We start from the raw sequence: 13137 nt of genomic DNA, 5'->3' as shown, positions 1-13137 counted from the left end.
ACACAATGTGCCCTTTTTCAGCGATCATTAGGTTGTCAAGTTTTATTACACTCAAGCACCCGAAGGCCGGTCAATTTGCTGTGACCATTACCTGTACTGGTTAAGTGTTTGTTGAATGGTACACCAGAGGACTGCATGTGACATATGAGATAGAATACAGATGGAAGGCCTGTGGTGCTTGGCAATGGTATCCTTCATTCAACACAACTCATGCGTCCCCTCAGTCCTCGCTCCGGCAGATCACATCTCCTCCTCTCTTTCTCTCTTCCGACTTCCTCTGGTTCTGCTTTGTCATAATCCCATGTCTCCTCAGGGACATCCATCCCATATTAAAAGTGGAAATGTATCCGCTTCCATTGTAATTAGAAAACCACTGGAGGCGCAGGCGCTTGATCTCGGCTGGATCTGAGCGCCTCTCGTTATTTACTTGCCTCGCTCATCCGAGGGGACAGAGGAGGGAGGCAGAGGTATCGGTTCTGGTTTTTTGCATGTAATTTGCTTAAAAACACAATGGCTAGGGGGGGGGGTTGGGGGTAGGATATGAGTCAACGAAAGTGCATGTTTTAAATGAAAGACCGTGAGAAAATACACAAACCTTGAAGGATGGACGGATGAAGGCATGCTTTGTTTGCTAGGATCTGTCTGGCATAAACAATTCTAGGCGTTGCGAAACCTCCAATGGGTCCAAAGTGGTGACTTGTCTTGTAGATGCATGGCGGGGGAGGGACAAAGAACTAACAACCAGTAAGAAAACATCCGGCCTGGTTTCCCGTAAAAACAGCTCAGTAAAAGTGTGTGTCTGCATGGTGTGGGAGTTGGGTCGAGGACAAGCCAGCCTTTGATGTATCCAGGGCTCAGATGGAGCTGAAACAGGTTAGCGGGAGACTGAGATCCACCAGCAGGGTGTGTCCAAGCATCCTACGCAAACACTGAGGTCCACATGACGACCAGATGAGTCTAGGGTGTGTCCGTTTCTTTGTGAATCAGGTCCAGAGTTGTATTTAACAGATTCAGACACAGACAGTCACCACCCCTAGCCAGGTTCCAGAACTGTTTGTCCTGTCTTGCCAACTTCTATGGTTATTGTCGACAAGACGGCACAAACAGATCTGGGACCAGGCTAAATGACCCCTGCTCTAGTCAATAGGAGACATTCCTCAGGGATATGGCTGGGGAACATGCTGTACTGTACCAACGCTGCCACTCCTCACATAAACACAACTGACATGACCACAACCATAGTCAAAACAAAAAAAATAAAAATACAATATTTTATTTATTTTTATAGACGGGCTGGCTGGAAAATGATGAGCGTGCGTTGATGTGGCCAGAAGCCGGGCTTTGCTATGATTTGAACGGCCAGACAGCTAGTTGTATCTTGTTCTTGATACCATGTGTTGTTTTGAGGTGTTTCGAATTATTTCACGCCAATGCTAATATGGCTGAAATTCGCTAGCTAGCTAACCAACGTCAGGAAGGATATATTTGGGAGACAGTACTACAGTCATACTGTGCAGCAGCATGTGTTATTGTTAATAACACACTGAACTAAATCGAAGGTTCATTGGTAACATCAGAGAATGGTGTGCAACATGAAACAAAATGGAGACTGATGGTTATCACCTACTACGCCACAGTATGTTCAATCAGTCCTTCAGACGCAAGTACTTCAGGGGGGTCTCTCCATGTTGGTGAACACAGGGGATCTGAGAGACGCATGGAACGTGGGGGGGGTTCAGAATGTTTGTTCGCGTTGGTGGGATCAGCCACATGTGTTGCCCACTACACACTGTATGTCAGTGTGAGAACAGATAAACATTCATTTCCCATTGAAGCTACAGTTCAGAGCTGTAGAGGGAGGGAGGTAAAGGGAGAGGGGGATAGAGTAGAAAAGTAAAGAGAATAAGAGTGAGAGGCAGGAGTCTGACAGAGTGGGAAAGCGGGAGAGAGTGTGGAGAGGTGGAGACATGAGAGGACGATGGAGAGTGCAAAGTGAGCATAGCTGTACAGTATGTGTTTGAGAGTACTCACTGCTGGCTGTCCCTGGCAGTAAGCGTAGCTGGTGTGGTGATGGAGGTGGGCCGGGTACTGCAGGCTGGCGCAGGGGTAGGAGACGGAGTGGCCACTACAGGCCCCCTGTACACTGCTGTTCCATTGGGAGCTAAAGCTTGCTGGGCTCATGGCCGTCTTACTGCTGTGGTATCCTCTCACTGCTGCACTGGGCTGAGGGAGGAGGAGGGGGGGGCAAATGTTAATATAATAATAATAATAATATAACATAATATATTTAGCAGACGCTTCTATCCAAAGGGAGTTACAATAGCGTGTGCATACATTTTCGTATGGGTGGCCACAGCGGGAGTTAAACCCACGATCATGGCATTGCAAGGGTCATGATCTACCAACTGAGCCTCACAGGGCCAATGCATCACTACAAGTTGCTGTTGATGAGAATTCTCCATTCTGGGGATTCTGGAACGTTCTCACGTTCTATTTTCCCGCCTCCATTTGCTGCTGAGCAGCTGTTGACAAACACCCCTCCCAACCCACACCAGTCACGGTCTAGATGTGTTCTTGGTAGAAATGTGCCGATGGGTTTGATAAGATGCTTGGATTAGAGTCTGGCAACGTGCAGCCCGTTTGGCATGATGTGTGGGTATTAGCAGGGCACAGGAGCCACTGCGGTAAAACCTGCTGACAGGCAACGTTCACACTGCTCTAAGAGGGATGGCTGTAGCCAACTATGACTACTGGAGCAAGGAGGACTCTGGAACTACAGAGGCTGGTCTTTGACTAACACACTGAAAGAGATGAAATGACAAAAGGAGAGATGGGAAAAGGTGAAACATAAAGTAAAAAGACTGACAGAGAGTTGTGTGAGTTAGGAGGACGCACCACAACTAATCAATACATTTTACTACAGCCATTTTTATCCAAATTCCACTCTGCTGTAGTGTCTGCAGATTATGTTTATGACGGAGGGAATTATTATTTGTGAAATAAGAGGATCAAACATGAAGAGCCATATTTTAGTTTAGTGTATCTGTGAGATGAGCATGAGAAGTAAAAACCCCTCAGATGAACTGCAGCTACAGTATACAGTCTGTGCCTACGGAAAGTATTCAGACCCTTTGACCACATTTTGTTACCGTACGGCCTTATTCTAAAAATAGATTAAATAAAAAACGAATCCTAATCAATCTACACACAATACCCCATAATGACAATGTGAAAACAGGTTTTTAGAAACAATCAGGCCTTTACAATAGAGTGGCCAGACGGAAGCCACTCCTCAGTAAAAGACACATGACAGCCCGCTTGGAATTTGCCAAAAGGCACCTGAAGACTCTCAGGCCATGAGGAACAAGAGTCCGTGGTCTGATGAAATCAAGATTGAACTCTTTGCCCTGAATGCCAAGCGTCCCATCTGGAGGAAACCTGGCACCATCACTAGGGTGAAGCATGGTGGTGGCAGCATCATGCTGTAGCAGGAACTGGGAGACTAGTCAGGATCAAGGCAAAGATGGATGGAGCAAAGCACAGAGAGATCCTTGATGAAAACCTGCTCCAGAGCGCTCAGGACCTCAGACTGGGGCAAAGGTTCACCGTCCAAGTGGACAACAACCCTAAGCACACAGCCAAGAAAAGGCAGGAGTGGCTTCGGGACAAGTCTCTGAATGTCCTTGAGTGGCCCAGCCAGAGCCCGGATTTGTACCCGATCGAACATCTCTAGAGACACCTGGAAATAGCTGTGCAGCAACGCTCCTCATCCAACCTGACAGGGTTTGAGAGGATCTGCAGAGAAGAATGGGAGAAACTCCCCAAATACAGCTGTGCCATGCTTGTAGCGTCACACCCAAAGAAGACTCAATGCTGTAATCGCTGCCAAAGGTGTTTATGAAGCAAAGTACTGATTAATGGGTCTGAATACTTATGCAAATGTGATATTTCAGTTTTTAATTTGTAATAAATTAGCAAAAAATCCTAAAACCTGGTTTTTGCTTTTTCATTATGAGTATTGTGTGTAGATTGATGAGGAATGAGGAAGCAGGATAAATGCATTTCTACTGTGTTAGTCTATGAAGTGGCCTTATTGCTTTATGAAAACACATAGAAATACACTAGAGGGGGTGTTCGTCAATGAGTCAATACTAGCTGTGTGGGCAAGAGGTAGCATTGAACACACATTTGTTGCTGCAATGAAGTATGCATCAATGACGAGAACTAAAGTGCAGTATCAAGAGCAGCCATGACTATTATACAGACATTCCAGCCATAATCAGAAGAGTAGCATTCGTACATGAATCGCAATGGCCGACACTTTAAGGGCAGTATTCACTAGTTTGTCGGTGTTTATGTTCTGCCTAGAGCTAAGCAGCCATGTTCATTAGGCATATAAATGAGGACAATTGAGGCAGAGCTCATGTTCCAATGCAGAGGTATTTGTCCAGGCCAATAACTCTCTGGGGAGAGATATGTTTATATATACTGAACAAAAATATAAAGTCCCATGTTTCATGAGCTGAAATAAAAGATCTCAGCAATGTTCCATACGCACAAAAAAAATATTTATTTCAAATTGTGTGCACAAATTTGGTTACATCCCTGATAGTGAGCATTTCCCCTTTGCCAAGACAATCCATCCACCTGACAGTTGTGGCAAATCAAAAAGCTGATTAAACAGCATGATCATTATGCAGGTGCACCTTGTGCTGGGGACAATAAAAGGCCACTTTAAAATGTGCAGTGTTGTTACGTACCAGAATGCCACAGATGTCTCAAGTTTCGAGGGAGTGTGCAATTGGCATGCTGACTGCAGGAATGTCCACCAGAGCTGTTGCCAGAGAATTTGAATGTTCATTTCTCTACCAATGTCCTTTTAGAGAATTTGGCAGCACGTCCAACTGGCCTCACAACCGCAGACCACCTGGGCCTCCACATCAAGCCTCTTCACCATCGTCTGAGACCAGCCACCTGGACAGCGGATGAAACCGAGGAATGCTTCTGTCTGTAATAAAGCCCTTTTGTGGGGAAATGCCCTCCCAAGCCCACCAATGCCGAGCCCCTGCCGAGTCATTTGAAATCCATAGATTAGGTCCTAAACATGTTTGGTTGTTGTTGTTCAGTATATGTTTTATTCACGAGTTATACAAGACTACAGAATCATTGACATGCGGCTAAAGCTCCTACGGGCACAGAGATATTCAGCCACATCACATGGGGAAGGGGGCTGTTTCTTAAACGAGAAGGGGAGATCTGAGGGTCTTGACACTCCGAGACTGGAATGTGTGTTTGTTCCCCAGACTCTGGCTTCGTGTCACAGGCTTTCAGCAGCTCATCAGAGCCTTACACGCTGCTCATATTTCTCCATTTTATATCAGGGCCATCGGCTCTGATTGCACAAGTCTTTTCCTGTTCTGGTGGGCATGTTATACATGCGGATGAACAGATGTGCATATGCACTCAGAGATGTAAACGTGCACTTTAAACACAATACTTCCACTGTAATACAATAGAAGGTCTATATAAAATGGAACTTGGATTAATATTTGTTCCAGAAAGTCCCCCTTCATATCATAATGTGTTCCACAAACAGAGGTATGTGTGTTATCTTCTTGGTACAATATGTTTATTCAGTCTGAGGGAAAAGGATAATGCAATGATTCAAATTCAGCTTATCTGCACCATTTGTTCCAACCAAAATACACGTCCCATAAATTAGGGGGGGATAAATGCCTCACTTTCAATGATGAGGAAGTGAGTAGGAGGTTGTTACTACATGCATACGTTTAGGAGGAGTTAAGGAACCAGAAAACAGTGTCTGCATCCCAAATGGCACCATATTCCCTTTAGGGCTTTAGCACCTAGGGCTCTGGTCAAAAGTAATGCATTATAGTGAAGAGGGTGCCATTTGGGACAGATCCAGTGTCCCTCAGGCTACCATTTAGTTTTTTTTCCACCATCTCTTCCCATCAATGAAACTGTGTGAGGAAGGAAGGGCGCCCCAGGACAGACGTATGGAATACAGAGCTCATTTGTCCTCCCTCTCGCACGAAAAACGCCTCTTTATATAGTATGTAGTTGATAGGCCTATGGACTATAAAAATACCAAATGTCTTTTGAGAGTAGTGGGAGTCCACTGAAGACCTAATTGAAAATGTGAAAATAAACTCCAAAACTTTTGGGTTAATCTCACCATGTGGTTCCCCCTCAGAAGAATACGATCTGACAAAATGATTCCTTGTGTTCGAGGAAATATAGTGGAACATGAAATCCCCGACACAAACCGTAAACAGCTACATCAAATCATAGACACGTCCAATTGCTTTTATATTGGGGTGATTTAACAGAAATACAACTCTGTGAAATCCTCAAGTTGCACGGTATCCCTGTGCAATATCGACTTTCTCGTAGGATGAGTCTAATAGGCTGAAGCTACAGCCCTTTTTCCCCACAAGTTATCTAAGATCATGTTTCTATTTCCCCACAAGTTATCTAAGATCATCTTTCGTTTTTTCCACAATTTATCTAAGATCATCTTTCGTTTATTCCACAAGTTATCTAAGATCATGTTTCTATTTCCCCACAAGTTATCTAAGATCATGTTTCTATTTCCCCACAAGTTATCTAAGATCATGTTTCTATTTCCCCCACAAGTTATCTAAGATCATGTTTCTATTTCCCCACAAGTTATCTAAGATCATGTTTCTTTTCCCCCACAAGTTATCTAAGATCATGTTTCTATTTCCCCACAAGTTATCTAAGATCATGTTTCTATTTCCCCACAAGTTATCTAAGATCATGTTTCTTTTCCCCCACAAGTTATCTAAGATCATGTTTCTATTTCCCCACAAGTTATCTAAGATCATGTTTCTATTTCCCCACAAGTTATCTAAGATCATGTTTATATTTCCCCACAAGTTATCTAAGATCATGTTTCTATTTCCCCACAAGTTATCTAAGATCATGTTTCTATTTCCCCCACAAGTTATCTAAGATCATGTTTCTATTTCCCCACAAGTTATCTAAGATCATGTTTCTATTTCCCCACAAGTTATCTAAGATCATGTTTCTTTTTTTCCACAAGTTATCTAAGATCATGTTTCTTTTTTTCCACAAGTTATCTAAGATCAAGCATCCTGTTGGCCTCGCTTTGCTCGGGCTAAGCTTCCTGTTGGCCTTGCTTTGCTAGCGCTAAGCTTCCTGTTGGCCTTGCTTTGCTCGGTTTAAGCTTCCTGTTGGCTTCGCTTTGCTCGGGCTAAGCTTCCTGTTGGTCTTGCTTTGCTCGGGCTAAGCTTCCTGTTGGCCTTGCTTTGCTCGCGCTAAGCTTCCTGTTGGCCTTGCTTTGCTCGGTTTAAGCTTCCTGTTGGTCTTGCTTTGCTCGGGCTAAGCTTCCTGTTGGCCTTGCTTTGCTCGGTTTAAGCTTCCTGTTGGCCTTGCTTTTCTCGCGCTAAGCTTCCTGTTGGCCTTGCTTTGCTCGGTTTAAGCTTCCTGTTGGCCTTGCTTTGCTCGGGCTAAGCTTCCTGTTGGTCTTGCTTTGCTCGGGCTAAGCTTCCTGTTGGCCTTGCTTTGCTTGGGCTAAGCTTCCTGTTGGTCTTGCTTTGCTCGGGCTAAGCTTCCTGTTGGCCTTGCTTTGCTCGGGCTAAGCTTCCTGTTGGTCTTGCTTTGCTCGGTTTAAGCTTCCTGTTGGCCTTGCTTTGCTCGCGCTAAGCTTCCTGTTGGCCTTGCTTTGCTCGGTTTAAGCTTCCTGTTGGTCTTGCTTTGCTCGGGCTAAGCTTCCTGTTGGCCTTGCTTTGCTCGGGCTAAGCTTCCTGTTGGTCTTGCTTTGCTCGGGCTAAGCTTCCTGTTGGCCTTGCTTTGCTCGGGCTAAGCTTCCTGTTGGTCTTGCTTTGCTCAGGCTAAGCCCTCCATCGAAGGAGCAGGGGTCCCACCTCAAAGGATTGTTCCCTCCCCTTCTCCATTGTGCTGTCTCCTGTACAGTCGAGACTCAAGACAACGGTTATCAAAAATGACAGAGAAACCACCATTACACGGATGTAAACATTACATCACTTGTGGGGTCTCATTTGAAACCCCTTAGGTGCCGATGTAAATTTGGCTCCTCATGCTGAAAGTTCCAAAACTCGATCCCCAATGAGTAAATAATAGAGTGCCAAAGTACTTTCATTAAGGGAGAAATGAGCGGTTTCATGGTGAAAGACCAACCGACACAAAAGTCACCCCAGATGGTATTAGCTAGGATATTGTCTTCCAGAGCGATCGCCACACCTCGTTGCCCCATTTGGCTGGGTATGAAAGAGATACAGCCTCAGTGGCATCCCTCTGATAACTGGCTTCCTGAAACTTGCGTTGCGTGAAATAGGCCCCTCTGTCCCAGATGTTCTCCATCGCGTACCATCCCTACACAGTCACCTTGCAAGACGCCGCCTTGTCTTTCTTTCAATATCTCTGTCAGTACTCAGGTGGGAAGGGGAATGCTACTGGTTCCGTGAGTCACTGCCCCCCCCCCCCTACCGAGGCAGAGGATTGCATGGGTTCAAGTGTAACCAAGGCAACCAACCCCTCTAGTTGGGAAGAGTGTGGGAAGTCTGACAGGTTCACACTTCTCTCTGGATCGTTTCTCTACGGAGGATTGGGAGTGAGAACTTACCCAAGGGCTTCCTACGGTAGCTATAGCTATCGCAGGAGGCTAAAGATGGCCAGCATTCTCTCTCTCTCTCTTTCCCTGCTTTGTTTCATGCTCCAAACACTTGAAGATCTGAGACGGTGGCTGGTGGAGGGGTGTAACCAAGGCAACCGGGTCAGAATGCAACATTATACATGGGGTAGCTGCCTGACAACATCTCAAACAGGCTGCATAACCTTGGACTTGGGGCAGCAGCTTTGAGTATAGAGGCAGACTGCTGTCCAACTGTTCTCAAAATCCCTACTGACCCATATTCACCACATACATTACACAACTATAAAACAACCTGTTTTGCAGTGTGCCGCTACCTTCAAGAATTTGACAGACACATATTTGACAGATAGAACACCATTCATGTTTTATTTCAGTTCGAAGAGACAACAATAACGTCTTCTGCAAACAGAGCTCTGATGCTGGACAGTGGTGTGAAGCCCTCTGAGGTGTTGATAAGGTGATTTACTGGGTTGTCTCTAACCTGAGAAACTCCCTGTTGAACCAAGATGTCCATTCTACAAAGTAGCCCCTGAACCCCATGCCTGAGTCTTATCCATCCTCTCCAAATGTTATTCCTGGCCCTGACACATTTTTATGCACTGATGAACCTGGGGCCAGGGGGGTTGAATACCGCTGTGAAGCCGGAGTGTTGAGTACCGCTGTGAAGCCGGTGTGTTGGGTACCGCTGTGAAGCCGGAGTGTTGGGTACCGCTGTGATGCCGGCGTGTTGAGTACCGCTGTGAAGCCGGAGTGTTGGGTACCGCTGTGATGCCGGAGTGTTGAGTACCGCTGTGATGCCGGAGTGTTGAGTACCGCTGTGATGCCGGAGTGTTGAGTACCGCTGTGAAGCCGGTGTGTTGGGTACCGCTTGTGAAGCCAGAGTGTTGGGTACCGCTGTGAAGCCGGAGTGTTGAGTACCGCTGTGATGCCGGAGTGTTGAGTACCGCTGTGATGCCGGAGTGTTGAGTACCGCTGTGATGCCGGAGTGTTGAGTACCGCTGTGATGCCGGAGTGTTGAGTACCGCTGTGAAGCCGGAGTGTTGAGTACCGCTGTGAAGCCAGAGTGTTGAGTACCACTGTGATGCCGGAGTGTTGACTACCACTGTGAAGCTGGAGTTTTGAGTACCGCTGTGAAGCCGGAGTGTTGAGTACCGCTGTGAAGCCGGAGTGTTGAGTACCGCTGTGAAGCCGGAGTGTTGAGTACCGCTGCGACGTTGGATGTGAAGCCGCCTGCATCCTGGAGCTCTTCTTTTCTGGGAGGTGACTGACTGACTCGTCTAGAGTTGTTAATGCAGCCTCCTAGGCGGTGTCCCCAATGACACCCCATGCCCCATATAGTGCACTACTATGGGCCCTGGTCAAAAGAAAGACACTATATAGGGAATAGGGGTGCCATTTGGGACACTTCTCAAGTATCAAGGGCTGCTCTGCTCCGCCTTCTGATACCTAACCCTCTCCAGAAATCCGAGAGCTCTCTTCAATGACCCATGTTTGGATACGTTGAGATAAGAAGCAGTGGTTCGCCCCCCAAAGGAGAAAAGACTAAAACATTTACAAGAAGGTACTTCAGCAAAAGGGCAGACTGAGGCCATGACCATATACAGTCATTGGATGAGGAACGGGAAAATAACTGACTGCTTTCTCACTGTACAGTATGTAAAACCAATGCAAGAACGCAAAAGTATGCAAATCTACCCAGCGACAAGGTTCATTATGACATACTGTAAGTACACCCCTCTGACACTTCACACCAGAGAACAGGAAGCCCTGTCTGAAAGCCGAAATGCCACGCACAGTAATGCAGAGCTGAACACCTGAATGCTGTATAGAGTGCCTGCTAATGCTTACAGCAGTTATCCACAATGATTACAGCAGTTAACCACTGTTTCACCCACACGGTGTCTAAGTGACTCACACCTACACAGGAATGTTCTGTCTCTGACATCAGACCCAGCTCTCTCGCTTTCCCTCTGCATCTTTCTCTGTATCTCTTCCTCTCTTTGTCTATCAATCTCTCCTTCTCTTGAGCTCCCTCTCGCTCTCTCCCTCTTTTTATTCTCTCTCCTTCTCTTACTTTGCCCCCCCTCTCTCTCCTCATCCCCCTCCCCCCCATCCCTCCTCCTCTCTCCCTCCCGCTCTCCCTGGTGACTCACAGAGGGGCATCCCATTAGAACAACACCTGTGCACTGGCAGGTACAGTGTCATGTGTCCACTAAGTGATGCAGCATGCTCAGTAGTCTGTACTCATAGTGCTGGGGATGGGGACCATATAGACTGGCTTGAATTACATGGAAGGAATTACACCTGTGCCTATAACCTGTGGAAATGAACCTGTCAATCTGTAGGGTTAGCTTTGATTCCAAAGAGTACCTCAATGAATGCATCATGACATGTTTGGTGGAAACAATAACATACAGTCACTATATATCAAATATTCCAGTAAGTCTTCTGTTTGATTACAAAAAATGATCAATATATATAGAACTTTTGGGTGGAATTAAAAGTCCCCGTAAGTGCGGCAGTGGAATCTCTACAGGCGTGAACCAGCTGTCCCTCTCCCAGTGTGGTGAGGTGGCGTAGTGTGTTCCATGGCAGCGTCTGTCAGAGCCTGTTTAAATCTGAGAAGGCTGAGTCACAAATGGCCCCCTTATTCTCTCTATAGTGCACTACTTTTGACTAGAGCCCCATGGGCCCTGGTCAAACGTAGGGTGTTATATAGGGAACAGGGTTTGGGATGCACTTTGAGAGAGTGAGCCGGTCGCCCTGCAGTGTCCTTGGGTCCGTTGCCTGCGTTCCCTAGCTCCAGATGGGCCGGGGTGCAGCGGCACGTCTCTGAATGACAGGCACTCGGACTCCAGATGCCCTGCTGCTCTTTCTGGGGCCAGATACCCTGCACTGAACCTTTGAAACTCACACATCTTTGTGCATCAGGGCACATACCATACTATGCATCGGGGTACAACCTATGTATGAGGGAACACACACATGATTTCCTACAAATGTGACAGTGATGGCATTATTGTAGTATGTGTGTGTTTGTTTTGTGTTTGTTTTGTCTCTCTCTCTCTCTCTCTCTCTCTCTCTCTCTCAGATCCCCATGGAGGCTGGGAGATGAAGAATGACAGAACGAAGTTTGAGAAATACCGCAGTCCTCGATAAAAGTATATTTTCTCAACACTTTGTCTCGACAGATTATGATCATTTTCCTTTCAATTCAATAATGTTTTTGTGCTCAAATGAAAACTGTAATGTATGGCTTAGAGTTAGAGAAACAACTAAAACAGTTGTAGAGCCCGACCGATATGGGATTTTTTTTATATACACCGACTTAACCATGGCAAGGTGACCATAGTTATTCCCCCTGTAAGGTAATCAAACAGGCAAAATGTCAGTACAGAGACAAAGTGGAGTCGCAATTCAACGGCTCAGACATGAGACGTATGTGGCATGGTCTACAGACAATCATGGATTACAAAGGGGAAACCAGCCACGTCAGCCACACCTTGCTCCCAGACAAGCTAAACACCTTCTTCGCCCACTGTGAGCATAACACAGTGCTACTGTACCAACGCGGCCCGTTCCAAAGGACTGTGGGCTCTCGTTCTCCGTGGCCCACGTGAGAAAGACATTTAAACATGTTAACCCTCGCAGGGATGACAACAGTAGTAGGCCTGGTTGCCAGCAATGATGAGACAGCCTACAGGGAGGAGGAGAAGGCCCTGGCAGAGTGGTGCCAGGAAAATAACCTCTCCCTCAACGTCAACAAAACGTAAGAGCTGATCGTGGACTTCAGGAAATGGCAGCGGGAGCACCCCCCTATCCACATCGACGAGACCGGAGAAGGTGGAACGTTTCATGTTCCTCGGCGTACACATCACTGACAACTTGAAATGGTCCACCCACACAGGGGTATACTGTATTCTATTCTACTGTATTTCAGTCTATGCCACTCAGACATTGCTCGTCCTAATATTTATATATTTCTTAATTCCATTCTTTTACTTTTAGATGTGTATATGGTTGTGAATTGCTAGATACTACTGCACTGTTGGGTGTAGGAACACAAGCATTTCGTTACACCTGCAATAACATCTGCTAAATATGTGTATGTGACCAATAAAAATTGATTTGATTAACCGATATATCGGCCAATATTTTTATTAATATAGCTGGAATTAATTTAGCATTCATTTCTCGTTATGGATTGTTCATAAAACAACCCTACAAAGACACTGAGAAAGTTGATTTCTTCCATTTGAGGAAAGAACATTAATGTAACTGCCACATAGAATTCAGGAGAACCAGAAAGACTAGATTTTTTTGTTTTGTTTGTCACATCGGTATGAACGATTTGGGAGACAGGCGCAGGAATACGTAATTGTTTTTTTTTTTCTTACCCAAATTACGGCGTGCCACATAAAGGCACGGGGACGATGAAAAAACATACACTATACAAA

At 45.9% G+C, this 13137-nt stretch overlaps 1 protein-coding gene across 2 annotated transcripts in view; it reads right to left on the bottom strand.

Annotated features, from left to right (window-relative positions):
- The window catches only part of LOC118399138 (RNA-binding motif, single-stranded-interacting protein 3-like), a 391803-nt gene that overhangs the window by 290930 nt on the left and 87736 nt on the right, over positions 1-13137 (bottom strand). For both annotated transcript variants that reach the window (XM_052471892.1, XM_052471891.1), the window contains exon 3: positions 2032-2223. In XM_052471892.1, the coding sequence (XP_052327852.1) occupies positions 2032-2223 (192 nt within the window). The remainder of the gene's footprint in view (positions 1-2031; positions 2224-13137) is intronic.

This window comes from Oncorhynchus keta, chromosome 20, assembly GCF_023373465.1.
Source record: "Oncorhynchus keta strain PuntledgeMale-10-30-2019 chromosome 20, Oket_V2, whole genome shotgun sequence".
NCBI lineage: Eukaryota > Metazoa > Chordata > Actinopteri > Salmoniformes > Salmonidae > Oncorhynchus > Oncorhynchus keta.
Note: the sequence above shows the minus strand (reverse complement) of the source record. Positions and strands in the feature narration are given on the sequence as shown.